The sequence below is a fragment of the Fusarium subglutinans genome (assembly GCF_013396075.1).
Source record: "Fusarium subglutinans strain NRRL 66333 chromosome Unknown NRRL66333_c0000030, whole genome shotgun sequence".
In the NCBI taxonomy this organism is placed as follows: domain Eukaryota; kingdom Fungi; phylum Ascomycota; class Sordariomycetes; order Hypocreales; family Nectriaceae; genus Fusarium; species Fusarium subglutinans.
This window is the reverse complement of record NW_023502093.1, coordinates 328,026-354,179: the sequence shown is the minus strand read 5'-3', so window position 1 is coordinate 354,179 and position 26,154 is coordinate 328,026. Positions and strand designations below refer to the sequence as shown.

General features: G+C 49.1%; 11 protein-coding genes across 11 annotated transcripts; 7 read left to right on the top strand and 4 right to left on the bottom strand.

Moving 5' to 3' along the window:
* Positions 1–243: 243 nt before the first annotated feature.
* FSUBG_3596 (uncharacterized protein) lies at positions 244–1,707 on the bottom strand (the record flags this gene model as incomplete). Its single annotated transcript, XM_036681493.1, has 2 exons — positions 244–1,638; positions 1,687–1,707. The coding sequence occupies 2 exons, from the start codon at positions 1,705–1,707 to the stop codon at positions 244–246; spliced, it is 1,416 nt and encodes a 471-aa protein (XP_036540960.1).
* A 1,902-nt stretch (positions 1,708–3,609) lies between these two features.
* FSUBG_3595 (blue-light-inducible Bli-3) lies at positions 3,610–4,276 on the top strand (the record flags this gene model as incomplete). Its single annotated transcript, XM_036681492.1, has 2 exons — positions 3,610–3,804; positions 3,854–4,276. The coding sequence occupies 2 exons, from the start codon at positions 3,610–3,612 to the stop codon at positions 4,274–4,276; spliced, it is 618 nt and encodes a 205-aa protein (XP_036540959.1).
* Positions 4,277–4,358: 82 nt separating this feature from the next.
* Positions 4,359–5,317, bottom strand: FSUBG_3594 (diphthine synthase; the record flags this gene model as incomplete). Its single annotated transcript, XM_036681491.1, has 3 exons — positions 4,359–4,962; positions 5,010–5,134; positions 5,183–5,317. The coding sequence occupies 3 exons, from the start codon at positions 5,315–5,317 to the stop codon at positions 4,359–4,361; spliced, it is 864 nt and encodes a 287-aa protein (XP_036540958.1).
* A 497-nt stretch (positions 5,318–5,814) lies between these two features.
* FSUBG_3593 (C2H2 finger domain protein) lies at positions 5,815–6,528 on the top strand (the record flags this gene model as incomplete). The annotated part of the gene is made up of 1 exon (XM_036681490.1): positions 5,815–6,528. One exon carries the CDS (start codon positions 5,815–5,817, stop codon positions 6,526–6,528), a length of 714 nt encoding a protein of 237 aa, XP_036540957.1.
* A 541-nt stretch (positions 6,529–7,069) lies between these two features.
* On the top strand, positions 7,070–7,666 carry FSUBG_3592 (ubiquitin-conjugating enzyme E2; the record flags this gene model as incomplete). Its single annotated transcript, XM_036681489.1, has 2 exons — positions 7,070–7,235; positions 7,302–7,666. The coding sequence occupies 2 exons, from the start codon at positions 7,070–7,072 to the stop codon at positions 7,664–7,666; spliced, it is 531 nt and encodes a 176-aa protein (XP_036540956.1).
* Positions 7,667–7,900: 234 nt separating this feature from the next.
* On the bottom strand, positions 7,901–9,410 carry FSUBG_3591 (beta-1 4-mannosyltransferase; the record flags this gene model as incomplete). Its single annotated transcript, XM_036681488.1, has 3 exons — positions 7,901–8,857; positions 8,918–9,111; positions 9,173–9,410. 3 exons carry the CDS (start codon positions 9,408–9,410, stop codon positions 7,901–7,903), a joined length of 1,389 nt encoding a protein of 462 aa, XP_036540955.1.
* A 1,565-nt stretch (positions 9,411–10,975) lies between these two features.
* Positions 10,976–12,728, top strand: FSUBG_3590 (zinc transporter; the record flags this gene model as incomplete). The annotated part of the gene is made up of 3 exons (XM_036681487.1): positions 10,976–11,646; positions 11,704–11,922; positions 11,975–12,728. 3 exons carry the CDS (start codon positions 10,976–10,978, stop codon positions 12,726–12,728), a joined length of 1,644 nt encoding a protein of 547 aa, XP_036540954.1.
* Positions 12,729–14,148: 1,420 nt separating this feature from the next.
* FSUBG_3589 (solute carrier family 25 member 46) lies at positions 14,149–15,214 on the top strand (the record flags this gene model as incomplete). The annotated part of the gene is made up of 2 exons (XM_036681485.1): positions 14,149–14,488; positions 14,544–15,214. 2 exons carry the CDS (start codon positions 14,149–14,151, stop codon positions 15,212–15,214), a joined length of 1,011 nt encoding a protein of 336 aa, XP_036540953.1.
* Positions 15,215–16,085: 871 nt separating this feature from the next.
* On the bottom strand, positions 16,086–18,318 carry FSUBG_3588 (phosphoglycerate mutase; the record flags this gene model as incomplete). Its single annotated transcript, XM_036681484.1, has 3 exons — positions 16,086–18,132; positions 18,193–18,204; positions 18,284–18,318. 3 exons carry the CDS (start codon positions 18,316–18,318, stop codon positions 16,086–16,088), a joined length of 2,094 nt encoding a protein of 697 aa, XP_036540952.1.
* Positions 18,319–21,536: 3,218 nt separating this feature from the next.
* FSUBG_3587 (GPI-anchor transamidase) lies at positions 21,537–22,760 on the top strand (the record flags this gene model as incomplete). Its single annotated transcript, XM_036681483.1, has 2 exons — positions 21,537–22,069; positions 22,118–22,760. The coding sequence occupies 2 exons, from the start codon at positions 21,537–21,539 to the stop codon at positions 22,758–22,760; spliced, it is 1,176 nt and encodes a 391-aa protein (XP_036540951.1).
* A 359-nt stretch (positions 22,761–23,119) lies between these two features.
* On the top strand, positions 23,120–25,415 carry FSUBG_3586 (uncharacterized protein; the record flags this gene model as incomplete). The annotated part of the gene is made up of 6 exons (XM_036681482.1): positions 23,120–23,134; positions 23,307–24,068; positions 24,115–24,372; positions 24,442–24,605; positions 24,716–25,312; positions 25,376–25,415. 6 exons carry the CDS (start codon positions 23,120–23,122, stop codon positions 25,413–25,415), a joined length of 1,836 nt encoding a protein of 611 aa, XP_036540950.1.
* Positions 25,416–26,154: the final 739 nt, after the last annotated feature.

Genomic DNA, 26,154 nt, shown 5'->3' with positions numbered 1-26,154 from the left:
GCACTTAATTGACCATTGACCTGTCTAGAGATGATGCCCTTTCCCTTCCCGCTAATTCTCCATACCATTTTGTTCCTGAGACTCCATTCCAGTTTGTTAAAAACAACAACAAAAAACATTAGCATCCTCATCGCTTGTAGGGGTATCTAAGCATGTTCGGACATAAAAAGATAATTCGCAACAATCCCATCATCGATTCCCCAATTTCAACGCCGATGTCCCATAGTATCATTACACTGATTCTCAGTCAGTAAGGTCTTCATCCATTAGAATCTCCAGGAAGGACGAGCCTGGGTGGGATTCTCCGCAACAGGGGCAGATACCCTCCTCGTCGCTGTCCCAATCGACATCGCTAATCTCGTATCCACTAGAGCGAGAAAACTGGACCCAATCCCGCTTCTCCATGTCTCTAGAGACCGGCACTCGCTTCCAAATGACTGTTTCTTCGTCACGGTTTGAAGTTGGGTGGCCCTCTTCGGTCGGGGCAGGGGGCAAAGCGCCAAGCCTGACATGGCTGTGTGAGTGTCCATGAACAGTATCCGAATCGTTTTCACTGTCTTCGTCGTCATCATCCTTGGGCTTCCACGCCCGAATCACTCGGGCACACCATTTCTTGCCAGAGAGAGATTGAAGATGCCTAGAGTGAGCCATATAGGAAGCCGGGCCATCAAGATACAAACCTTCGTCTTTGAGCATGCCGCTCATTTCGGCAGATGCCTTCATTCCAGTATCATCAAAGGGCATACCCGTGACTTGGAGTTCGTTCAGGGTGCAGCCGAGTTCATGAGAGCAAATATCGTGAAGTTCGGATCCGGAGAAGGGGAGAAGGGTGTCGGAAAAGTTCACCAAGTCAAGGCGCAGAGACACAAGAGATGGCAGCATTCGTGGTCGTGGCTGCTTCCTGTTTCGGTTACTCGGATCGAAGGGTGCACGAAGCCCCTCGAGAAAGTCGACAATCTGGTTCCAAGTGTAGCACCGGAAGCCACCACGAACGAGAGGAGACTCGGTTGGACGTTGCTGAACTTTCAAGACGTGGTCCTTCTTTAGATCGCCATGATAACAGCGGTCCAGTTTGTGTCGGCGACAAGGCTGATCGTCATAGTATCGTGCAATAACACGAAAGGTGACATGGGTAATACCCTGACGAAATTGGACGGGTAGTTCGGCAAAGGTGCGAACAGCTTGAGGAGTTGTAAAAGTAAAATTGTTCGACTCCCACAGGTATCGAGTACCTTCGAGGTGAAGAGCCCTGCAGGTAGCCAGGAAATTGATGGCAATCTGGTTGCCTCGCGTTTTCTCTTTGTCAGACATGTTCTCGGGTGTAAGGGGGGACAGAGGGTCGACAATTGGGAAAGGAGATTTCATAGCAAACTTCAGAATACGAAGAATGACTTCCATAGGAAGGTACGGGTGACCAAGCTCCTGAGCTGTCATAGAAGATCGGGTCTTGCGCTTCAAAGGATTGTCTTGATTCATGTGGTTCAGAGCGACAGAAGACCAAGAAATGCCGTTTTCACGCAGAATACGCTTGAGTTTCATGTTCTCTTCGGTGAGAGACTGATTTGCACGGCGGAGAGGATGGTTAAAGGCAGCCTTGGCCTGGTCTTCCTTGTCCCGACATTCCCACGGGTAAGCCGTCTGTGACTTGTCAGCTAACTCCAGGATGAATATCTTTGAGATACTAACCGCGGGGGTGTTTGATGTCATGGTCACGTTTGGAAAGACAGTTGACGTATGCGGATGGCTAATTGAACGAACAACGTCGGATAAACGATCGCAAGTTCCAGTCAACGAGAGGGGATGAGTAACAACTACGTTGATCGGAAGTGAAGTGAAGATGTCGTGAGCGTGGCCAGAAACTAAGACCACAAACGGGTGGGGTGGTCTTTGTACAGTCGATGGCGATGGCGATGGACAGGGTAGATGAAAGTAAAATGGGAAAGAAGATGAAGTACTTAGTCGGAAGACTTGTATGGGGAACAGAATGCAGAAGTTGGTATGCTGCAATCCTGTTGCGCCGGCACTGACTTGAGGGTTTGTCTCTTTTGCTGTGATGCGGTCTGGGAAACGAGGGGAGTAGGGTAGGTAGTTAAGTGAGGTGAAGAGTGGAAAAGGCACAACTGGCCAGGGAAATGCTGCCCGCTTGTCTTTCGATCAGATCTGCGAATTGCAGTTGACAACAGCAAAGGCGCGATGCCTCCAGTGTCTATTTTTGCTGGCTTGTTGATTGTAGAATGATCTGGGATGGAGGAAGATGAGGGCTGGTGTTGCACGGGAAGTGCGTAGGGAAGTCGATGGTCGGCATGTTCTTACCTGAGGTTGCTTAAGCCAGGTGGGGTGGAGTTCCCGTCCCTAAAGTCTGCTGTTTCTTGTGTGACGTTATAGGCTCGGATTAGAAGGAAGGCACCATTCGCAACACAAAATTAATTAGGTAAGGACCGCCGGGCGAGTGCTACCCGTCGCACTTGTCTTTGCCGCGCGCCGACTGAAATTTCCCAAAAGTGGCAGCTCATGCGATCGAGATCTCCAGAGGTCCACAGAGGGAGTTTATTACCTACCTTAGTAGGTACCTAGACGGAGACAAAACACCCGGGAATCATAAGGTAAGATAGAGCAAAGGTCCCTTTCGAGCTTCCTATCGGAAGTCTTTCACAAACAGATAGCCTATAGCATTTTGAGCTGCGTAGCGCAAGGGTTGCCATGCTATTCCTTGACGAAGATCGTGCTAGGGTAGAACGATCATTATTCAACGACTGCAGTTGAGTTATGAATACCAAAAGACAACTTGAGTTTCATTGGTCACATTATCCCTCGCGTCCTCTCCAAAGATGTCCCTATAATTATTCAGGATCTCGCAGTGATTTTTATGCAATCATGTTCAGTAAGTCAAGGGCACACACCGGCAAGGGTTTCCTACGAATACAAAGCCATATTCAATCCAATGCAAGCTCCCTTGAACCAAGTATTGTGTATTGAGCGGAGCGGGTCTTTGCCTAACGGTATTGGCCAACCTGCATTGAACGGAAGATGGCACAACGGAAAGACTCGTTTCCTTTGGCTTCTCGGTACTCAGAGAAGTAAGGTACTAAGGTAGATCTCAATAGGTAGCCTCGAGTTAATAATGGACTAATTAGACCAGGGCTGACCATGAGATGCTGGCTCCCATTATCAACGAGGCGGGTGAAATAGAAGCAATAGAAGCCCAGTGAGACTGAGACGTAAACATTGTGCCCGGTCCCCAATTCATCTTCCCGAAATCCAATGTAGGTAGTCCTTGATTGGTAGAATGACGCGAGGCTTGTTGACACAACAGCTTCATGCCTCCGTGCAGGAGCCCATCAAGGACGCTGACGTCACCATTATCATTGTTCGATCTCAAACACCCCGCTGCGATTGCCCTACATGTCGACTGAACATCGATGATGAAATGCATACGATTGTGCCATGATGGCTTGCATGCTGCCTTATGATGTGTAAGCAATAGCTTGCTTGGGAGGAGGTATATAAATTGGCTGGGGAAGCTTCAGCTTTTGTGCTTGAGCTCTGATCTTATCTTCAAACATCAACAACCTAAAACACTCCCACCACATACCTACCAAAACAAGCAAGATGTCTTTCTCTAACGCAAACACTGGCGATGCCCCTGCCGATCCTTACAAGAAGGCAAACGCCGAGGAGGTTCCCCTCCAGACCAAGATTGAGGATCTCGTCCACTTCATCACCAAGGAGAAGTTTGGCATGATGACCACCCGGGGCTCAGGCTCTGGTAACCTTGTATCTCGCTGCATGGCGCTGGCTGCCACAGTATGTGTGCCTTTCGTTGGAATTGAAACTCTATCTGACCCTATTGCAGGAGACCGGAGGCATTGACCTTCTCTTCCACACCAACACGGAGTCTGGCAAGACCGACGACCTCGATGCTGACCCTCACGTCAATATTTCTTTCATCAACGCCTCCGGAGAGTGGGCCTCCATTGCTGGCAATGCTAGTATTAGCACAGATCGAAGCCTTGTTTCCAAGCACTACAGCCCTACACTCAAGGCTTGGCTTGGTGATCTCGGTGACGGTGTCCATGATGGCTCTGAGAACGACCCTCGCATCGGAATCATCCGCGTCAAGACAGTATCAGTCACCTATTCTCTCGTTTCCAAGAACCTGCTGAGCCGCGCTGCCGACATTGCTTCCAGCGCCGTTACTGGCAAGCCTGCTTCGCCCAACACATTGAGGGAGATTTCGGAAGGGGATGTGCGATCTTGGCGCGCTTCGCGAGAGTAATGTTCTGAATAATGCAAATCTCGCTTGTACGATAGGGCTTTTATCAAAGGCGATACGAATTCATGACAATATTAGCAACCGTTCACAGCTGCTTTCCGTACTCAGCTTTCCATAGCATATCCCACTTCTCCTTGTCCACCGCAAACTGCCGGACGTAGTCGAGCTCCAGCTCGTGTGTTCTTCGACCAAGGAGGACGAGACTGTGAAGAGGAGGCCCTAGTTCCTCGTCGGTAGAGCAAAGCTCCTCCAAAGTACCAGCCACGAACTTCTCCGTCTTGCCTCCGACGCGAGCAGCGCCAATGGCCAGGCTGTCCTTGGTATAGACACCCTCCTTACGCTCATCCTCAATTTCTAGCATCTGTTGTGCACACTGACCGACAGTCATGTAGCGAGGAGGCTCGTAGACCAGACGACCTCGGGCCATATTCTCGAGACTCTGCTCCTTAACCTTGATATCAACCAAGACTAGCGTATGTAAACCGATTTGACGGTTCTCCTTTATCCGATCGTAGAAAGATGCGGGCTTCCATGTATCAGTGAAGAAAACCATGGACACGGTTTGTCCAAAGTTGTAGAGCTGCAGACCGCATGCGCCAATCCCGGACATGATGGAGGCGTTGGGAACGGTTCGGACAGGGATTTCGAGTTCCCGGGCACGAAGAACGAGATCCGTATGAGTAGTAGCACTGTGATGTGTCAGTATACAGCTGCAAGTTGGATCATTAGATCGTACCCGAAGGGATCTCCAACAACAAGGAACGCAACATCTTCGTTCTGCGCATTTCGGAGGATCTCATCGCTGTTTGACTCAACCATCTCACGGTCAGCTACAGTGATAGATCGTCCATAGTACGATTCCTAGCATAATTAGCATTGGCTCTTGGGTTAGGGAATGGTTGCTTGTACCAAGACAGATTGCTCGACAAGCAAAATGCTAGTATAAGCCTCCAGATAGACCCTGGAGGCTTTCTTGACGACCTCAAGACCCTTGACTGTAATATCTGTCTCATCGGAGAGACCAAGTCCTACGAGGTACAACATTGTGATCCTTCTACGTCTGATTATCGCAGTGGTATTTAGTGGTGAAAAATTGTCCCTCGGTCGCAACTCAAAAAAAAGAGATGCCCCGCGGCGGGGTATTTTTAGCGCTTCCTAAGGTTGCTGTGACCTCATGCCTAGTACCCCTGTCGCTCTAAAGCAATTTTGGCCCGGAATAAATGGCACGGGTCGGGTCATGTTTAACACCAGGACGATGTTGCGGTTTCGAAGAACTCCAAGGCTAAGTATATCTTATAGACCCAATGCTAAGATTTCATATGCGGCACGAGCATAGAAGAGATGGATTACAGTTTGTAATGCAGAAGCGAGAGCCGGAATCGCATGTTAAGACCGTGGCCTTAAGTTCAATGCTGCTTTCTTGTGAGTCCACTTTTGGCTAGACTTGGTATAAACTCCACCACTGTGATTGCGTCCCAACTTTTATCATCCATGATCAGTCTAGAACCTATAGGCTGCTCTTCACATATTGATATAACCCAATGTCCGATTCCAAGAAAGGCGCGTATGGTGGCGCGCCATCAGGCGATACCGATTTTCGAAAGACCTATGATCTCGACGAATACGCTGCCAAAGCCAATGAACGCGAAGCAAAAGAAAAAGAAGAGTCCAAGGCGCGTTATGAAGCCAAGCTTGCAGGCAAGAAATACCACAAGCCTCTGACAGGCGACGAAACATACACATCAGCACGCCGGAATATTATAGACCTCACACAACAAATCGGAAAAACGCAGCTTGTTCCCGGAGGTGCAGGTGTCGGAAAGCGTGGCCGAGGAGCTGGTTTCTACTGTGAGCCTTGCGATCTCACGTTCAAAGACAATAAGCAATACATCGAGCATCTCAACACACCACAGCACTTGATAAATACAGGCCAAACGACTGAAGTCAAGCGCGCGACGGCAGAGGAAGTCCACGAACGAATTGAGTACTACATCCGACGGCGAGACGAGCTTGAGAAGGAGAAGCAGACTAGCCTACACGAGCGACTGCAGTTGCGGGAAGAAGAGGCTGAGAAAGAAGCCGAAGAGCGGAGGAAGAAGAGAAGAGAGGACAATGAAAGGAAGAGGATTAAAAAGGAGGAGGAGGCAAGGGTGAAGATGGAATATGGAGAGGACGTTCGTGTTGATGGTGAACATGACGAAGACGATATGATGGCAGCAATGGGCTTTACTGGATTTGGGACCTCGAAGAAGTGATTGACGTCCAGGTCGTTCAATGATACCCCGCGTTCAATATGGTTTTATATGAAGAGTTTATTCGGTGTACAACAGTCAAGAATGAAACAGATGGTTGGAGATATCAAAACAAGACAGTGGTCGGTGTGGGTAAAGTCAACACTATGATTTAAAAGTGACAAGCAAGATGAAACAGCATACATATTCCAAGCGCGACTCATTTACTCCAAGACTCAATAGATGCAGATAAAAGCACCTGGTTCAATGCTGTGAAATGAATGTCGCATTATTTCATTACCGTCCTTACTCTTAAGTTATCGAATGAATCCAGATCCTGGAAACCGTGAGGCGGGGCCGTTTTCCAGCTAAAGCCCAACGACTCCCCCACAATCCGCCGCTACCAGGTTATCCTATAAGGTAAGGTACCTAGTAATGGATCACACATCTGCGGACTGATCTTGCATATACATATACGACCTCGCCAGCTTCTACTGGCACACTTCAATCCTTCTTTGAAGTGCCAAGCTAAAATCCTCATCAGCGCCTCGTCCACAAAGACATCATGGCCGCTAGTTCTGCTCCAGCAGCTTCGTTGCTCAAGCGACAACTCAAAGAGATGCAGGCTGGCAAGGATATTCCAGGCATCTCATGCGGCCTCGTAAACGATAACAACATCTTTGAGTGGGAGGTGATGCTCATGATTAGCGACGACTGCAAATACTACGGTGGTACGACCAGAGCCCGACCTCGCTTCCCCCTCATGACCTTTGACATACGCTGACCTCGACTTCCAGGAGGCAACTTCCGGGCTCGTCTATCCTTTCCGTCGAGCTACCCTCACATGCCACCGTCACTCACATTTCAAGACCCCATTCCTTTCCATCCGAATATCTACGAAAACGGCAAGCTCTGCATTTCTATCCTCCATCCTCCCGAGGAAGACGAATATGGCTACGAAGCAGCCTCTGAACGCTGGAGCCCTGTCCAGACACCCGAAACTATTCTTCTCAGCACCATCAGTCTTTTCCATAGCCCCAACGATGAGAGCCCTGCTAACGTGGAGGCTGCACGTATGTTCCGCGAGGAGAGGGAGGGTAAGAACAAGGATTTCCGAAGACGCTGCAGAAAGTGCGTGAGGGAGAGCTTGGGAGAGGATTAGATGTAGGGCCGTACTCTATATATGCGAGTATCATGGGAGTGCAAAGCATATGTGGGTTGGCGTTAGGTGGTTGGAACGTCTTGCGATAGTCATCAGCGTTCAAGCGATGTCATGGAACCTTGGGCGTATTTTATATCAGCGTTGAACCATTAATGCAATAGTGACCCTTCCTATTGTTGCGCAGGAACATTATGATGATTTTTCGTCGTTGAATTCCTTCTTGAGCTGCAATATCTAAATGCTCTCTTCACCAACAAGCCCAATGGCTTTGCCAACTACGCGGTCCCATTCCTGATCCCACCTCAGAGATCCTTCACTAACTGCACCCTTCTTCAAACGGGCCAACTCCTCTTGTCCAGAAAAGCTCAGAAGTCTGGCGAGAATCTCCGCCAATTCTGAAGAAGTTTCGAAACCACAACCATTTTGGCCTTCCTTGACAAGCTCGCTGAAGCTCTCAAAAGCCGAGTATGCTGCGACGGGGAGACCAGCACCAAACATGTCCACCACCTTCATGGGAAGATCAACGCCCGAGCTTGACTTATGCAGCGAGATGCCAAGGTCTGCTGAAGCAAGAAGTGAAGCATAGTCCCTGGTGGAAAGCCACGCTGTTAAGATACGAACGCCAGGTAGTTTACCACCCTCCTGGAGTGTCTTAATTTTTTCAAGGTAGAGTTCTTTTTGCGGACCCTTACCGGTAATTATAGCTAGGATGGGTGAGGCCTCGGCGGAACTGGCATAGGAGACGAGAGCATCCAGGAGCAGACCAAAGTCCTCGTCTGGCGTCCAGGAGGTGCTACTCACGATGAGCCGTACTGCTCCATCGACAATATCCTTGGCAATGTCTTTAGTCTCTGCAAGTCGAGACAAAAAGGCCAGACGTTTTGTAGTAGAAAGAATAGGTTGAAACACCTGGGCAGGTCGGTCATGAAGTGTGAGGACAGAACGCTTCAGGTTGAAAGGCTTCTCTTTGAGCTGACGGGCCATAGCATCGGTGACAGAAAGGTTGACATCTCCTAGATAGCGTCCGAAGCCGGTTTCATACCAACGGTACACAGGAACCAATGGCTTAACATACCACTTCCCTTGTGCCAGAATGGTGTAGCCATAATTATGCCAGTCCACTACAAGCTTACTGCCTCGTAGGAAGGAAACCAAGAGTGCAACATGAAAAGTTGGAATTGAGGGAGGGTTCTTGGGGGGTTGTCAGCTACTTTGAAGCTAAAAAGGACCGTGAGTATGATATTAACTTACTTGAATGATGATCCATTTTGCAGCAGGAGCCTCGTACATCAAGGTACTGAACAAGCCCCAGAACTGCCATAAAACCTTGAGAGGAATGTTGAGAAAGAATGGCAATGTACCCCATTGAAGGACCTCAGGTTGTGGTGGGAGTGCATACATAGTAACGCGAGGATTCCCGATAAGATCGGGGTGTCTTGAGGTTTCTACCTAGTGTTAGGTTGTGCACATAACTCATGATATTCAGGTGATGGAATGATATGATACCTTTGTAGCCCACGATATCGACATTGCGACCATGTTTTGCAACGCTCAAAGCATGATATTGCATGCGAGGACTACGTCCCACGTCGCCGACGACGAGAATCTGAATATGATCATCTTCAGGGTTCTGAGATGGCTGATGGCGAGTAGGAATAAGAATCGCAAGACCACGTATCAGCCATACCAGGAAGACACAGCTGAGAGCGCCAGCAATGACGGAGACAATAAAAGCGGCTGACATATCAATAAAGGAATGAATCGGCAATCATAACATGGCGTCGAGACTAATATGAATCCTTTCGGTGGTGCCCGCAGCAACCAGTTATGGGCGTTGTTGGAGTTGTGTTGACCGAGGCCAAGGCCACCTTGCACTCACTGGTCAAATAGATTCGAGGTTCCACAGGCCAGGATGCACAGGTGCCGACGGTAAGAAAGACAAGGCAAGAGAGCAAAACAAAGCGATCTCGATTGAAGCTGATCCCAGAAGACGATCAAACATAGAGATCAATAAACATTGTATTGACGCACAAGGCAAGGTAGAGTTGATAGGGGAAAAAAGGCGTCTTGCTGTCGACCAACGAAAAGGCTTTGCAAATTATTCCACTCTCAACTTTCATGAGGCATCACCAACTGCTCTGATCTAACTTCGATCCAATACAATAAATGTAAATTTCTTATGCTGTAGTGGAGTGAATATGCTGTCTAACAAGCAACACATTCGTCTCAGTCACGGTGACGATTGCCATAGCTTATGTCTCTCTGCCAAGCAAAGAAATCTAGGTGACGCAAGCAAACAGATCAATTTTGCCTACTAGGTATGTATGTACCTTATAGTGCTAGGTAGTTGATGGAAATACCACAAAGCACCTAGCTGTAGTTTTTGTTACGAACCTATAATTGTCTAGCCTATTTGCGCTCATACTTTCTGTATGTTTTGCATAATATGTATGTACGGATACACTCAGCCAGACGGGCAACGGGAGATTATCTCAAGATGAAGTTCAGGGGATGAGATGCAACTCTGCTGCGGGGTGTGATAGCATTAGGCCTAAGAAGCGAGCTAGAGCAGCAAATGCACTAACTCTTAGCGGAAAAGTAACCGCATGCAGGGGGGAACGCCAAACCTTCCAGCGCTCAGCCAGTCAAAACTGGCCCTCCCCTAGCAATCCCCGGCCAAACGACAGGGCCATGAGGGCCAATCCATGATGTATCAGAGGATCAGGAAGGAGCAAACCCAGATCAACAATCAAGTGACTTCAAAACGGTATCAAGACTTGGCGAACATACCACCTTAGCAACTCTTTCACCGACTTAAGATCACATTTTCACCAGGATCAAATAGCTCAACTCTAATCCACCGATCGAGTCATTAACTTTCCCTCTCTCAGCTGTTTCCATCTTGGCTCTTGATCCTCTTGGCAACCCGTCGATCGCTGCTCATTCGGGTTGTCACTTTTAGCTCCACGTGCTGGAGTCTCCTATCTGTAGTCCGCCACAACCACCACGGCTCTTCACGCCTCCCGCGTCTACGCTGAAAAGGATTCTAGACGTCCCACGACCTTTGTTTCTCTTGCCTTTTTGTATCCGATACCGTACAGCTGCTTGCGACGCGCCCGTTTCACAAATCCAATTTTACGCTCGACTGATGACGTTGCGATTGGCCTAGGGGAGGTGTAAGGACTCTCTTTGAAATCGCCAATACTTGCGCCGATATCCGATCACCGCCCTCATTGAGCGTCGCCTCCGTGACTTAGTTCAGGATCGAATTGTTGACTGGAGCAACCGTCCCGAGTTCTATAAATCAACATGGCGTCCTCATACGCCCTTCCGACCTCCACTCTGCCGCATGCGCATCAGAACCATATGCATTCACACACACGAAGTCATTCTCAATCGTCGTTGAACAACCTCAGACGGCAATCGACTTTCTCCAACGGGAGCCTTCCATCAGTGCCCGACGAAGAGCATAACCACGATGTTAGCCATGATCATGTGGATGGAAATGGAAACCATTCTGCACACTCCCACAATCCGAGCATCCACAAGCATGGACACAGACGCTCCCGCATGTCCAACACAAGCGCAACCATTGCCCGCGAGAAACTCCCTCCAGCCCCATTAAACACCTTGGAGGGCTGGACAGAAGAGAGAACACCGGGAGGCAAAAGCATACTTACACCAGGTCCAGAATCGGCCAACATGACTTATTCTCCTCCGGAATTTCCTCACGACCATCATGATCACGACCATCACGATCATTCCCACGATCACTCCCACGACCATTCGCATTCTCACAACCACTCACATAGTCATGACCATAGCAATCATTATGGACATGATCATGGCTATCCGCACGATGATGACAAGGGCAAAAGATCATTTTTCACCCGGATGATTCTGCCTTACACAACAAGATTTCCAATTTTGAATGCTATCTTGATTGAGAAGGATTCCAGGCGTATTTTTTACTTTATGGCGTAAGCGAAACCATATAATTTACCTGGAATGTTTGGTTAATTCAGATATCCGTCTAGACTCAACTTTTCGTTCATGGCTGTACAGGCGTTTTATGGCTACGTCACAGACTCGCTTGGTTTACTGAGCGACAGTATCCATATGTTCTTTGACTGCGTGGCTCTCATGGTGGGCTTGCTGGCTGCTGTATTGAGCAAATGGCCGCGAAGCCAGAGATTTCCTTATGGCTTCGGCAAGATTGAGACATTGAGTGGGTTCGCCAATGGTATTCTGTTGATGTAAGTAACTTTCGGCACATCTGCAGGTCCGTTATTAACTTGTTGGGTGTAGGTTACTCAGTGTCGAAATTGCCTTTGAGGCGTTTGAACGGCTGTGGGAGGGAACTCAAACAAAGCGACTAGGCGAGCTCTTTATCGTGAGCACTCTGGGCCTTCTTGTTAACCTGGTTGGAATGATGGCATTCGGTCACCATCACCACGGACACGACCATGGACACGACCACGGGCATTCTCACAGCCATGATCATGGCCATGACCACAGCCATGGCCACGACAACGAGAATATGCACGGCATTTACTTGCATATCCTTGCCGATACCTTGGGTAGCGTGTCGGTCATCGTATCGACAATATTGACAAGCTTTTGGGGATGGGCTGGATGGGACCCGCTGGCCTCATGCTTTATTGCTGTTCTGATCTTTCTTTCATCCAAGCCGCTAGTATACTCGTCAGCAAAACGGCTGCTGCTAAGCATTCCAGAGGATACAGAGTACAATCTTCGAAACAGCTTGGGCGGTATCCTGAACCAAAGAGGAGTAGTAGGCTATTCGTCGCCAAAGTTTTGGAGGGATGATCATAGCGCTAGCCCCAGTGGTGGGAAGTTATTGGGCGTTGTTCACGTAGTGGCAGCAAGAGGAGCGCCGTTGGAAGACGTCCGAGATCGAGTTCGCGAATATCTCTTGAAAGAAGGGGCAGACGTTGTGGTACAAGTTGAACGAGAAGGAGACAACAGCTGTTGGTGCAGTAGACGAGGAATCCCAGCACCACCAGCAACGCCCACATTGGCATCGGCGAAGGCATTCTAGAAGTCGAGTTTCGAGTTCGGATAAATCGTTTGAAAGAGGTGGGAATGTACAATGAAGGGGAGCGGCATTGGTGCGAGCCAAAGTGTATCACTTGCTTGTATCAAAAGAAGGACAGATGTTTGTCGATTTATTTGCTGAAGGATATTACGTTGGAACAACGGTAGCCGCCAAAGAGCAGAGACTGGTAAATGGGTCAGTACCATCGCCAGTTGGGTTGTCTTGGTGTTCTCAGGCTATGAATGCCTGGAATTGGCCAACAAGGTCATTCATTGGGCACGTGGAGGATCACATGTATCATTATAATAGGTTTTACTTGGATTCTCGTCATGGGGACAGAAACTTTAGAGTAGAGGGGTAAGACGGGTGTATGTCCAGCAATAGAGCAGGTTTCAATCACTATTTACGAAAATCTTGCTTGCTATATCTGTAGCTCGTGATCAGGCTACAATACCAGTGAAGGTCTAGATATCTGAGACAGAATTGCGGTTTGCATGTGATAGTCAGATGCAGGAGATGGGGACTGTGGGGCTCTACTCCAACTGAAAGAGCCTAATCTGACCTGAAGATCTGGTGTATGACCTCACTTGACCTCATTTAAGCCCTAACGTTAGATGCAGAGCCCCTAATCCCGACTCAATTCCGCCTGGCCGGGCTGTTGTAGCAGTGTAACCGCATGCTCTGCAGTCAGCGCACTGCATTGCATTGTAACTGACATCAGCTTCCAGAGCAATGACATGCCGGCCTCTAGTACCCCACGAAACTCGGTCCTTTTCCATGTGGGGAAGACAGAGAACTCATGATGCGCCCCGCGAGCCGAAGCCGAGGCAACAAAAAACGAACAGAGCCGGGACCGGGGCTCGGGGATCGGGGGTGAGTGAGAGATCATTGCCCCGGAAGACCGAGGGGAGTTGGAGAATTAGATTTACTAGCTGTAGTACTACCCGGTGAAAAAGAAAAAAGATCGATAATTACTATTTAGCTGTTGTATAAGGTAGACAATCCAGCAAGGGATGCACTTAAACGTGAAGCTCCATAGCAGAAGCTCAGGTGAAGCTCGTACCGATCGAATAGAAGCTTAGAAAATACGCCTGTGACGTTGCCTGATCAGATCTTGGTTAATATACTCTCACTATCTCCCCTCTCTCTTTGTTTACACTTTTTCTTTCTTGTTTCATATCCCCAATGGCTCTCTGTTGTATCAGCTTGACCTTTACTTGACTTGCATCATAAGCTCTTGGTTACAAGCTACACCCTCCCCTCGGCCGAGACCACCCCACACTCTTCTTATCCCACTCCCGTCCTCCACATTCCACATTCCGAGGTTCATTCTGTCAAAACCAACCCAACATAAACCCTTCCTTTACCTCACGTCTCAGCGCCTCCTCCTTCCCGGTCATCCTCCACCTCCAAACTCTTCACAATGTCCTCCGCCGATACCCCAGACTCCGCCATCGAGACTCGTGTCGTAGACAAGCTGAAGACCATTGCGCCCGCTCCTGAACCAAAAGATGACTCCAAGGCCGGCGCATCTTCTGGCCTCGCTCAGCAGCTCCGCGCCTTTGCAGCTGGTGGTTTTGGTGGTCTCTGCGCTGTCGTAGTGGGACATCCTTTCGATCTTGTCAAGGTCCGCCTTCAAACCGCTGAGCGAGGTGTTTACTCCTCTGCCGTCGACGTTGTTCGCAAGAGTATTGCTCGTGATGGTCTACGAAGAGGTCTTTACGCTGGCGTAAGCGCGCCTCTTGTCGGTGTCACACCTATGTGTATGTTATAATCCCCTTTCAACTCCATTTGCCGTCTACTGACCTAGCCAACTAGTTGCTGTGTCATTTTGGGGTTACGACCTCGGCAAGCAACTCGTCCGAGGTGTCAGTGAAGTCCCCGCTGAGGGTCTCACAATCGCCCAGATCTCAACCGCCGGCTTCATCTCCGCCATTCCCATGACCGCCATCACAGCACCTTTCGAGCGCATCAAGGTCATCCTCCAAGTCCAGGGTCAGAAGCAGCTTGCTCCTGGTGAGAAGCCCAAGTATAACGGAGGCGTCGACGTCGTCCGTCAGCTCTACAAGGAGGGCGGTATCCGCAGCGTCTTCCGCGGCAGCGCTGCTACTCTTGCCCGTGACGGCCCCGGTTCTGCTGCCTACTTTGCCGCCTACGAGTATATCAAGCGAAAGATGACACCAATTGATCCCCTCACCGGAAAGCCCAGCGGTCAGCTCAGCCTGAGTGCTATCACATGCGCTGGAGCTGCTGCTGGAGTTGCCATGTGGATACCTGTCTTCCCCATCGACACGGTCAAGTCTCGTCTGCAGACCTCTGAGGGCAACGTCTCCGTTGGCAGCATCGTTCGTGAACTCTACGGAAAGGGTGGTGTCAAGGCATTCTTCCCTGGATTTGGTCCTGCCCTTGCTCGTGCTGTGCCCGCCAACGCTGCTACTTTCCTTGGTGTCGAGCTGGCTCACCAGGCCATGAACAAAGTCTTCGGCTAAATGTTATTGTAAAGAAAGTCGGAGAGGTAAAGCGATATAGGCATAGATAACAAAAGCTTGCTTTCGGATTTTTCAGGGTTTCGACACGGATTGTTGACCATCGGACAAGGTCACAGCGGATGGATGGCGTTGGTTGCTGGGCATGACATGAATTGTATTTTCCCATCGGCGGTGGATGCGCATTTCGAGCAGAATTTGAGCGCTGAGCATATCATTTGTTTTATGCACATAGATCATGAATAGCTAGATCGTGTTATTGACTTTCTGTTGTGATGCATAGATGAATCAAAATATGATTACACACGCATGTGGCAGGTGTTTTATTTAGCTCGTCACGAACAGTGGCCGAATAAGGTAGTGAAGATGAGAGTTGATATTCACTTTCTAAACAAAATACATTTGAGCAATCTTGGGCTCTTGACGGCGATTGTGCCTATAATCCTGGTATCGCTATACGCTATCCCACGTACCAGAATACATTGCCGCCGCTTTCGCCGTAATAACCGTGCGCCGGATCCCAAAGTGTAAAACAATATACTCTTAGCAACTCAATGAAACATGTTGTTGTCCTTGTAAATTCATCCCTTCCCAAGGTATCAATCCCAATGCCAATAGGTCCGGCATATCATTGCTGTGCTCCATTTCATGAGTGGATGGTATCCCGCCAGTTCGCCGATGCCATGAGTAAAAAGACAGACCTGCCTGTCGTTGAGTAAGTAAGAGTAAACGACTAGCAGGAAGCAACGCGCGCTGAAATAGTATAGGGCGAAGATATAAATAACTTTCTGCCTTAATCCTCGAGAGTAGAGGATATTTGAGTCATCATCCTGTCAAAGGGCAATTATAGTAGGGTATTAAAGAGAGTCGAGCGTTAAGCGCGCTCGGTAGTCGTCCACCGTCGTTTTGAAAGACTCATATCGCGGAAACGTTCGGCCTCGCCAGGAGGTCGAGGAAGACCCCAAAGTCCGCCCAGACCATCTCCAAGTTGTCCAATGTGAAGCTCTTCAGTGGGCTTGTCGAAGTCGTGCAAGATATCTGTCTTGATTCTGATAGGGGCTGAGAGTATAGGGCCTCGGGGCGTGGCCTTAGGAGTGGTCTCTCCACTTGGTGGGAACGAGAACGAGCTGAGTGAGGTGATGGCCGCAGGCGGCAAGCTCATAGATAATGAGTTTGTAGAGTTGAGTTCGAAGCGTGAAGAAAAAGATGACTGCGTAGATGAGTTCGAGGTAGACATGGCAGCAGAAGCTTGGGCTTCTCCCTTGTTGTCTTCTGGAATACCTTTAAAACGGCTGAAGTTGGGCAGCACAGAATCGAAGTCCTCCTTGTCGGAGGTATCATCACTACCGTCATCCATCAGTCTAAGAGACGAAGGTCCAGGTGTCCATAGGCCGAACGAGGATGTATTAGTGCTCGGAGACTTGCTCCTTGAGCCTGATTCGCCCGTTGCGGTGGTAAGAGCTGGTCCTCGGTTCAGAGGCCGCTGCGACCCAGAAGTTCGACGTAGAGACGATCCCACAGTTGCACTGGCCGAAGCACTACGACTGCCCATGGGAATGATAGGGTCGGAATAGACAAAAGAACCAATGAGTGGGCCGGGTCCGTCAGTACTGCTGATGCTGGGGTTGCGGCCGCGGATAGCAGCAGGGAAACCATCAGCTGAGGTTGATCGGGATGAGACTGGAGTCGAGGTTGTTGAGCGCAAATGTTCTGTACTTGCAGACATGCGAATATCGTACATCTGATGGGGAGAGACATGGGGTTCAGAGTTTGGCGCTTCACTTGCGGATGCAGCCAGGAGAGTGTCGTAGTCGGCATCATGTTTTCGAACTGCCATAGTGATGGATGCAATTCCAACATCCATAAGAACAGGCTGATGAGTAATAGCACCGATGAGAGCATTGCATCCAGCTCCATGAGACACAAGAATAACAACAGTCTCTACATCCTCGTCTTCCGAAATTGAGGGGTCATGTGTGTCATTCTGTGAAGCTCCAGCAGCCTGCGTTACCATCTCGTCAGGCGCATCAGTCGTAGCGTACCAGTCCACCATCTTCTTCAGACCGCGTCGAAATCTCTTGTGCATGTCTGTCCACTCTTCTCCAAGTTGGCCGCCATCCCCAAAATCTAGTGGAGCTCTCATGGAATCCCATTGGTAATCTACCACAACGCACTCGTCACGCGCGTGGGCCACGAATCCGTCGGGGATCTTTCCGGAACTCGAGATAGCATAGTTCGGCTTTGGGACCGTGTACCCTTTCTTTTCCATCTGAGTTGCTAGCTGCCCAGTTAGAGCCGCAGCCATAGCCGACCCTGTTGAACCTTCCACTGCAGACCCTGATCTCAAGGGTCCAAGAGAGGGACTGGCGGCAGGAGATCCGTTCCAGAGAGAAGCATTGGAGCCTCTATGAGGCATTGGAGTGGGAGCGGGTGCAGATGTCAATGCACTGTAGTCCTCGCGTCGTAGGAGTTCGGCCTTTGCACTTCCAAGCATGAGGGCCGCACCAGGTGGTGGGGTAATCTGTTCGAAGTACTCGGGAGACAGCCATTCTCCGAGAAAGGAATCCAGACGTAGTATTGTAGATCGGAAGTGTTTTGGTGGTCCCGTTGCTGAAACGAATATGTCGTTCGGACGGTAAGGTGATTCATGCGGAGTTTGTGCAAGACCAGAGCTGATTCCGATCGATGTTTGGGCGCATCGTAAGAATGGCGAGCTATGGATGACGACCTTGAATCTACGTCGCCTTTTTGTGCCTTTGGAAGTCGTCTCGTACTCGTCTTTCGCTTGTTCGAGAATACTGGAGATCTGGTTGCCGACAGCTCTGGCCTGAAGCCAGCCGCCGTAGGTCAGAGGAGGATCATAGGGTGTAGGGGATGAAAGATGCCATTTCTTGTCAGCAGCGTCAAGGCGGTTGCCGTGCCTAGAATAGAGGTCAGTTGAGGTCTGTAATCAACATCATACTGTCATGCTGTACGCATACGCATACGCAGCGCTAGGGCTACATAGTACGCGATCTGATTGCGACAATGCATCATGACGACAGGGGTCTGGAAAGGTAGCTGAAAACGTACCTGACGACAAAGATGTAGGCCGGCGTACGGCCCATGGTCAAGTCTTGAACAGAGGCAAAATGGAACAACCCGTAGAATGTGCTGAGACAGCAAAGACCTCGACAAGTTGAAGAGAAAGATTTGTCAGTTGTTTCGGTGGACAGAAGAGTAAGGTTGGATTGAACCGAATAAGAGATGGAGGCCAAGGGGGTAGTCAAATACCCTGGCGCACGTCGCACAGTTAGTTTGGTTATTTTAGATGGAGCTTGTGCAGGCGCCCGCTATAAAGCCGACGGGACTAGGTTAGTTAGTAGGCAGGGCAGTGTAAGTACTGTACCCAGACCCAGGCACCTTGTAGCCTCCACTACAAAAGTGGCCGATTTAGGCTCCCCGGCGTTTCTGGCGTTTTGCCTCTGGGTGTCGAATTACTCAAATTAGACGAGACGGAAGAGGATAACGCAGCCAAAGACTCATATGCACGCCACGGTCCAGAAGGTCTACCGGTACACAACGTAGAAGCAGGGAGCTCAACTAGGGATCGTTTCTGGTGTGGCTGTTAAGCAGGTGACCAGGGGGTGGTTGGTCCCTAAGAGCCGGGCTCGAGGTACCTGGGCTCACCTCAGCGAGTCACCGTCGCACGGCAGAGGTTGACCTGAGGTGAAGGAAGAGACAAAGGCAGGGTCCTTGAGGTGGGCGTAACATACACCGTGTCACCCCGGATAGTAGGAGATAAGATGAGGCGGAAGAGAAAAGGAGTATCCGTATATGGTGTTTCGATGTTGTTTGGTTGTGTACCTTTCGCGTTGTAGCTTACTTGTAGACTTTGGAAACGAAGATGGCAAGTCTTTGAAAAGAGGGAAAGTTATGGGAGGAGTAAGAAGAGGAGTAGGAGAACACAAAGACAGGTTAAGGACTACCTTTAGCAACAAGTTTGAGACCTCCAACACTCCAAAGTCGAAACACGACACACACGCACACACATACTTTGCACCTTGATCTTACTCCTCACCTTGCCAACCTACCCAGCTAAAGACCCAGACCCAAAGAAAGGGTGCATCCAATGCATTGCATTTGGTCTTCGTGTTGTGTTACGATAAAGTTTGCGGGGCAATGTCAGACACTTACTAGGTTAGTAGGTGTGTATAAAAATCATGGAAGCTTTGGAGTTTTCGTCAGCCAGCCTTAATTAACTTACAGTACCTAAGGAAAGTAAACAGGTCTAGTCAAATCATGATCGGAGACTTTTGTCAAAAAAGACTGAAACCAAACGATAATTGGCATTGATCAGCATTGTCATACTGTAATGAATATTGAACACGATGCTCATTGTCGCACATGCCCAAGTTTGGGGGTTCTCCTGAGGAGATGTTGGGGGGTTAGACTGTTCTTTTGGACTGTCATGGTCATGATGCATCATTCTATCGTGATTCTCCTCAACCCCAGGTTTTTCTTCCCCCAGCTTCTCTCGGTAACAGGTGATGTTTGAGGCTTTTTACCACGCGCTTCATCATTTCAAGCTGATGTTTCCGGCATGTAGTCATGGAACCTCTCGTCATTGGATGTCTTTGGTTCTCGACCTCAGGGCTTCTGAACTGACCCCGTGGCTCTATGCACGATATTATTGCTCAACCTCGGCCAATACTCACAACCACCGAGTTTACCTTAATTAAGCCGGTCCAACCTTGGTCTGCCTGCACTGGAAGTACAGTACCATCCATACAGTACAGCTCTAGATCCATGCCCTGTCCATGCATGGCATAACCTGGCCTACTGTATGTAAGGTAGCGGTTATAGGTAAAGAAGGCATATGCCAAGTGGATCACCTACGCCATTCAAAACACGACTCGACGATTTGGAGCATTTCTCGCCTGAAATATTCATGTGATCGTACCTTGCCTTTCCAACTCCGGTGCCGGCCCTCATTCGTCACTTGCGGCTCACCAGAAGCCTCCTGTATTTTCTTTTCAGCCCACCTGACGATAGATACATGGCTTAATTTTATGGAGTCGTTATGCACGAGGTCGTTCACCTTTCTCGGTATGCGCCAACGGCTTTGTTCGGCATCTCTGCCAAGGTGACCTTTTCTGCTTTGCTTCTCTAGTCGCAGTTTGTCCAGTGAACAATTGAATGTCCTAGTCGCTACGACCCCAGTCTCAGTTCCATCCATGGTCTATCACATCGTCATGGTGGAGTCTCTGCAGGGTCCTCCATTTTTTTCTGTTCGCTCTTCCACGCAGCTACAGGACGCTACTGTAAGTGACTTACTAATTACAGATTGTGCTTTCTCGTTGTCGTGTTGAAAATTCGTTCCCGTCATGACCATGAAGGCACAAGAAGAGGGGTTTATGGGTCCTGGCCGGTATATCCGCATCAGACTGAAGCGCTTTGATTCAGGCTAAGATAAAGATTGCTTGGATCTTGAAAAAAGTTTTCGCATAGTTTAGGTATCTTTAGTCTGGCTAAGTGGAATAGAATGCTCTTGGTAAGTCTTTTCAGTTAGGATCATGAACGACGCAGTTCATACGCCTATACCCTCGTTGTGTTTTTTCCTGTACACTCCCTAACCATGTTGATCTCAAATCATGCCGAGCCACATGTATCTGATCCCATTCTCAGACTCAATATTCCCTAAAACAACACCCATGACACAGTCATTTCCAACATCAGAGCATATCTCACTCGTAGTCGAACCATATCAGATACCCTCATCAAACAAACACGACGCCAACAGATCCAACCCCAACTGTTTCTCAATCCTGGTTGAGAAACAGGAGAGATTATCCGCATGTTTGCCAGCTCACCCCAAGATTTTTCTTTTTTGTCGAGATGTACAAGGTAACAACTGAAAGGTGAAGTTCCATTGCCTTTGAGATAGGTACCTTGTTCAGATTGGTGACATGCTGTGGGAATTTGTTAGTGCTTTGAATCAGTACAAGCGCCAGGGGCCGTCTTATCGGATCGTCCACGCCGAAAACTCCGGGTCCAGATCTGGTTAGACTCCGATTATATGTTGAACAGTAATCAATCACCGTTAATGTTAGGTGTTCCCTCCTTGGTGACGTTGATCCAAAAAGGGATATCCAGTGGATGGAATTCATGATTATCGCCGCTGTATTTGTAAGTCTGAGGGAGCATTTTTTAGCAACCTCAGTTTCATTGACATAGGTAGCCAGCGGATATGCCCTTTGCTCCATCTGTCTTCTGAACTTCACTCCTTACTCACTACCACGCTCCCTTGTCCACCAATTCGCTTCATCGTATCACATCCCCCGCCATGAAGCTCTCAATACTTCGATTTCATGCCATCGTGGCAGCGGCCATGTTCGCAACAATCGCTTTTGCCGAGCATACCAGCAATTGGGCCGTTCTCGTCTGCACATCACGATTCTGGTTCAACTACCGCCATCTCGCCAATGTCCTTTCTATGTACCGTACCGTCAAGCGCCTGGGTATCCCTGACTCCCAGATCATCCTTATGCTTCCCGACGACATGGCCTGCAATCCCCGGAACGCGTTCCCCGGAACCGTCTATAGCAATTCTGATCGCGCTGTCGATCTCTACGGCGACAACATCGAGGTGGACTACCGTGGCTACGAGGTTACTGTCGAGAACTTTATTCGCCTGTTGACGGATCGCGTGGGCGCGGAGATGCCGCGAAGCAAGCGCCTGCTTACAGATGATCGAAGCAATATCTTGGTTTACATGACTGGCCATGGTGGAAACGAGTTCCTCAAGTTCCAGGATGCTGAGGAGATTGGCGCATTTGATCTTGCCAACGCTTTTGAGGAGATGTGGGAGAAGAAGAGGTAGGTGGTAGCTTCACTGCTTTCCTGTCAACCACTAACGATGTTCAGATATCACGAGATTCTCTTCATGATCGACACCTGCCAAGCAAACACCATGTACAGCAGACTCTACTCCCCTAATATCATCGCTACCGGTTCCTCCAAGCTCGATCAGTCCTCATATTCACATCATGCCGACAACGATGTGGGCGTCGCCGTTATCGATCGATACACGTACTACAACCTTGAATTCCTTGAGAACAACGTCAAGGACCTGAACAGCCAGAAGACAGTGGGCGAATTGTTCGACAGCTACGACTTCGGCAAGATCCACTCACATGCTGGAGTGCGCTACGACCTCTTCCCCGGCGGCGAAGAAAACGCCCGTAGCCGTCTGATCACAGACTTCTTCGGCAACATTCAGAACGTTGAGGTTGACCGCAGCGGTAACTTGACTCTCGAAGAGGACCTCCTGGCGCTTAGCAAGAAAATTGCTCTTCTGCAGCAGAAGGAAGCAGAGGCAGCCAAAGAGTCTGTTGGGGAGAAGGTATCTGCAAAGGCACCTGCTAGTGCTCCAACCGAGACAGCCAAGAAGATTCAAAAAGCCAAGGCATTGACGGATGATAACTGGTGGACCAAGAAAGTCGTTGGTGCGACAGCGCTTGCAGGCTGTGGTCTTCTCTGGGGTTTAGGGTCTTTCTTAGAGGCTTAAGGTCAACAATCACAAATATTGTTATTTTTATATATTTATGGCATACCGAGAATATGGAGAACGGCGTACTTGACGGGATTGATGTGTTTTTGTTACCATACCACCTAGTGATAAGTCGATAAATGATCTTGTTTGTTTTTTCTTCATGGTGTAGGTATGAGATGTGTACTGCTTCTTTCTTAGTCAGCAACTTTTTTCTGTATCAATCACTTCATGCGAAATCTCATGAAACTCTCAGTTCTACCATGCCACTGTCGAATTAAAGACCAAACTTCCTTCTCACATGATTATCCTATGAGATCTGAAATTCTCATGCTATTTGCGGGCGCCTTCTGACACAATCCGTCTCAGTTGCCACAATGGAAAAGTCTAAGGTGAGAGTGAGACTTCAACAACAAAAGATTCGGTTGACTGCTCAGGCGAGACATACTGGTACTGCTGCACAGCCATTCTTATATCCCCCCTATTGAATAATAAGTTTTAAGGCAAGACTTGCTGACCGATCTGAAAACAAAGACGAGGCCCCTCAAAACAATTCATCTCAAGTCGCGTCCACTGACAACTCATGCTCTGGCATGGTCTTGTGATGCAGAGCTTGCAGTTGCTACAGATGATACCATTTACATATTTCTTCCAGAGTATCCGAGGAGTGGCGGTCCTGACGAAGGAGCGGATGAAGAAGAATTACAGAGCCAGTACACGCTCTCCTATCGGGCCTCAGGCTTGATTCGTCCAGATCCCGCAATCAATGCACAGCTTTGTTCGTTTTCCGGTATCAGAGTGGCTGGACCGCCAGCCAACGACGAGAATTGGTTTCCTGGTGTGGGGAATGGGTTAGTGACAGGTTCGGGGGCACCAATCTGCCAGATTGTGAGGTTAGAATGGTCACCAAATGGATTGGGTTGTAATCTTCGACCTATCTTGACAGCACTTTCGACCAGTGGATGTATATACACGATTGGTGAGCACATCGATCGACAGTCTGCAATGATATCAGGCATGCGGGTTCGAAGCTTCAAGGCGTGGAAGACACTCTGGGGCCTCGGGGCCCAGCTTCCGCTGCCCGACAGCAACGAAGAAGATGGATACCGAAATATGAATGAACGCATCCAGGCCTTCTCGTGGGCCAAGGAAGTGGATACAGGGAGAGGTCTTCTGGCGTACTGCAATGATGTCGAAGAAATAGCAGTAATGGCGGTGCAGCTCTTCTCGCAAGCAAAAGAAGGCGATCTTTCGAGTGAAGAAACGCGATGGGGCATCCAGGAAGTTGGCCGATTTGATGGTAGAGGGAGACATGTTAAGGAAGACGTGAGTCATGCTGGACTTGGTCGGAGAATGCTCTAACATGAAATAGGCTGTGGATATCACAGATCCCGATTACGTGCCCCATGGGAGTGCTTTTTCTTTGAAATGGAGCCCCTGGTTCAACAGCCAAGGCAAAAGGGTTGCTATACTGGCATATTTGGCAAAGAATCATGTTGGGTTCCGAAAGATCACTATCCTTGGCAATTGGGAAAGGGGCCAGCCTCCACACGTCGAGGTCGAGGAGGCGGATATGGCAGCCATTTGCATGTTTCTATCAACGGACGCATACATCGAGTGGGAAGACCTGGTACGTGGTTCATGAGATATGGAATAGCCGTAGCTAACCTGGCCCGAGATCGTATATGACGTTGACAAGCCCGTAGTTAGGGGCGTGGTCGCTGATCCGTTCAATGTGAAGCCGTTCCAGGTTTCGTTTGTTGGCGACGCTGAGGAGTTGGCTGGCGCTCACTATACTTGGGAGTGCTCGACAACGTATTCTAAGGAAGATGAAATAGTCTCATCGAATCCTATTTCTGGTACGTAAGTTTTACAGGCTTTGCACACAACCCATCTAATAGCAACTTAGGACTTTTAATTCACGATCAAGGCATAACACACACAGGATCAGTTCCGTACTACTCAATCGCCAGATTATCTGCAACATCGCGCAACCAAGACTGGTTTCAAACAAACCTTCCGGACTCGGAGGCCTCTGTACCGAAATGGGCAACAAGAATTCGGAAGCAGACAACACGGCTCGTTGCAAGAGCGGTTGCGCTAGAAGGATTAGACTCGGATTCGGATGACTCAGAAGACGACCTAATGGACGAAGATACAACACAATTACAAGTTCCCGAATCGAGGTACCGCATTTGGGGTGTGGTGCAGTCACCCGGCGGTGGCACCACAGCAGTGCTTGTATCACGATACAGCACTTTGCACCCAGAAAGGCGAGCACTCTGCAAACTAATGTTCTCAAGAAGAGACGAAGAGCGCGGCGAAGATGATGCAGTCACACTATCGAAGCCTTTAACCACTGAAGGCCAGGTTTGGGAGTGGATGTACGGGAATGCCCCTGAAGTGCTTGGGACTACAGTAACCCGCAAGATATCTCCTGAGCTTAACAATTCTTTATTGAGAGAGAAGTTCAGAGATGTTGCAGCTAGTCAACACTGCGTGTTTTGCGATGCGGCATTACGATTGGAGGAGGAAGAGGCAAAATGTGAAAACGGACATTTGTTTGGTAAGTTGTCTACGCAACCTCTCTATGGCCGTTGTTGTTGTTGTTGTTGTTGACGCACCTTGTATAGCGCGCTGTGCTTCTACGGGACTGGCGATAATGGCTCCTGATATTTCTCGGATCTGTGCAGTGTGTGAGTTGCGATGTCTGAAAGTCGCAGAGTTGAAGCGTGTTGTCGAGGTGCATTTTGGACCAGGGGCAAATGTACAGGCATCAGGGGAGGTTTGTGGTGGATGCGGGGGGAAGTTCGTCGCATGAATACCTTAGGTAGTAGGTACCTATGGAGGTGAGTTGGCGCCTGAAGTACAAATACAATAGCAGAAACGGTTTGGTAGCAGATCAGCAATATGGGGAGCAAGGGGTTCCTCTGTATCTTTTCTTCAAGGGTGTTCTTCTTTTACACCCGCCATACACGTACGGGGAGAAAGGCTACCTAAGGAGTCGGGAGATCCAGATTCCTATCTATTCCTCAAGAAGCAAGAAAACAGCAGACCTCGACATAGGGTATCAGAATAGATTTAGCAAAGGATATCCTAAGTCGATACTAAATTTATCCTAAATTACCTAAGTCTTTTTATCACTTAGAATCAAGGTCCCTAGCCATTATCGAACCAATAACACAATAGACGAGCAAACCCATCTGTGAGACACTGCGCGGCAAGGGAGCCAATCACTACGATCTGCCCCGCATTACCTCGGATTTAGTGTGCAAGGACCCTGATTTTGTGATTCAGGTCACTTCTTTAAGCGCTAGTACTCGTTGCCTGCACCGTATCAAACGGATCTCTTGGCAGTGACAGGCAGCTGTAGGTAGCTACCTACAGCGCAGGGCATGTACTCCCAACAACC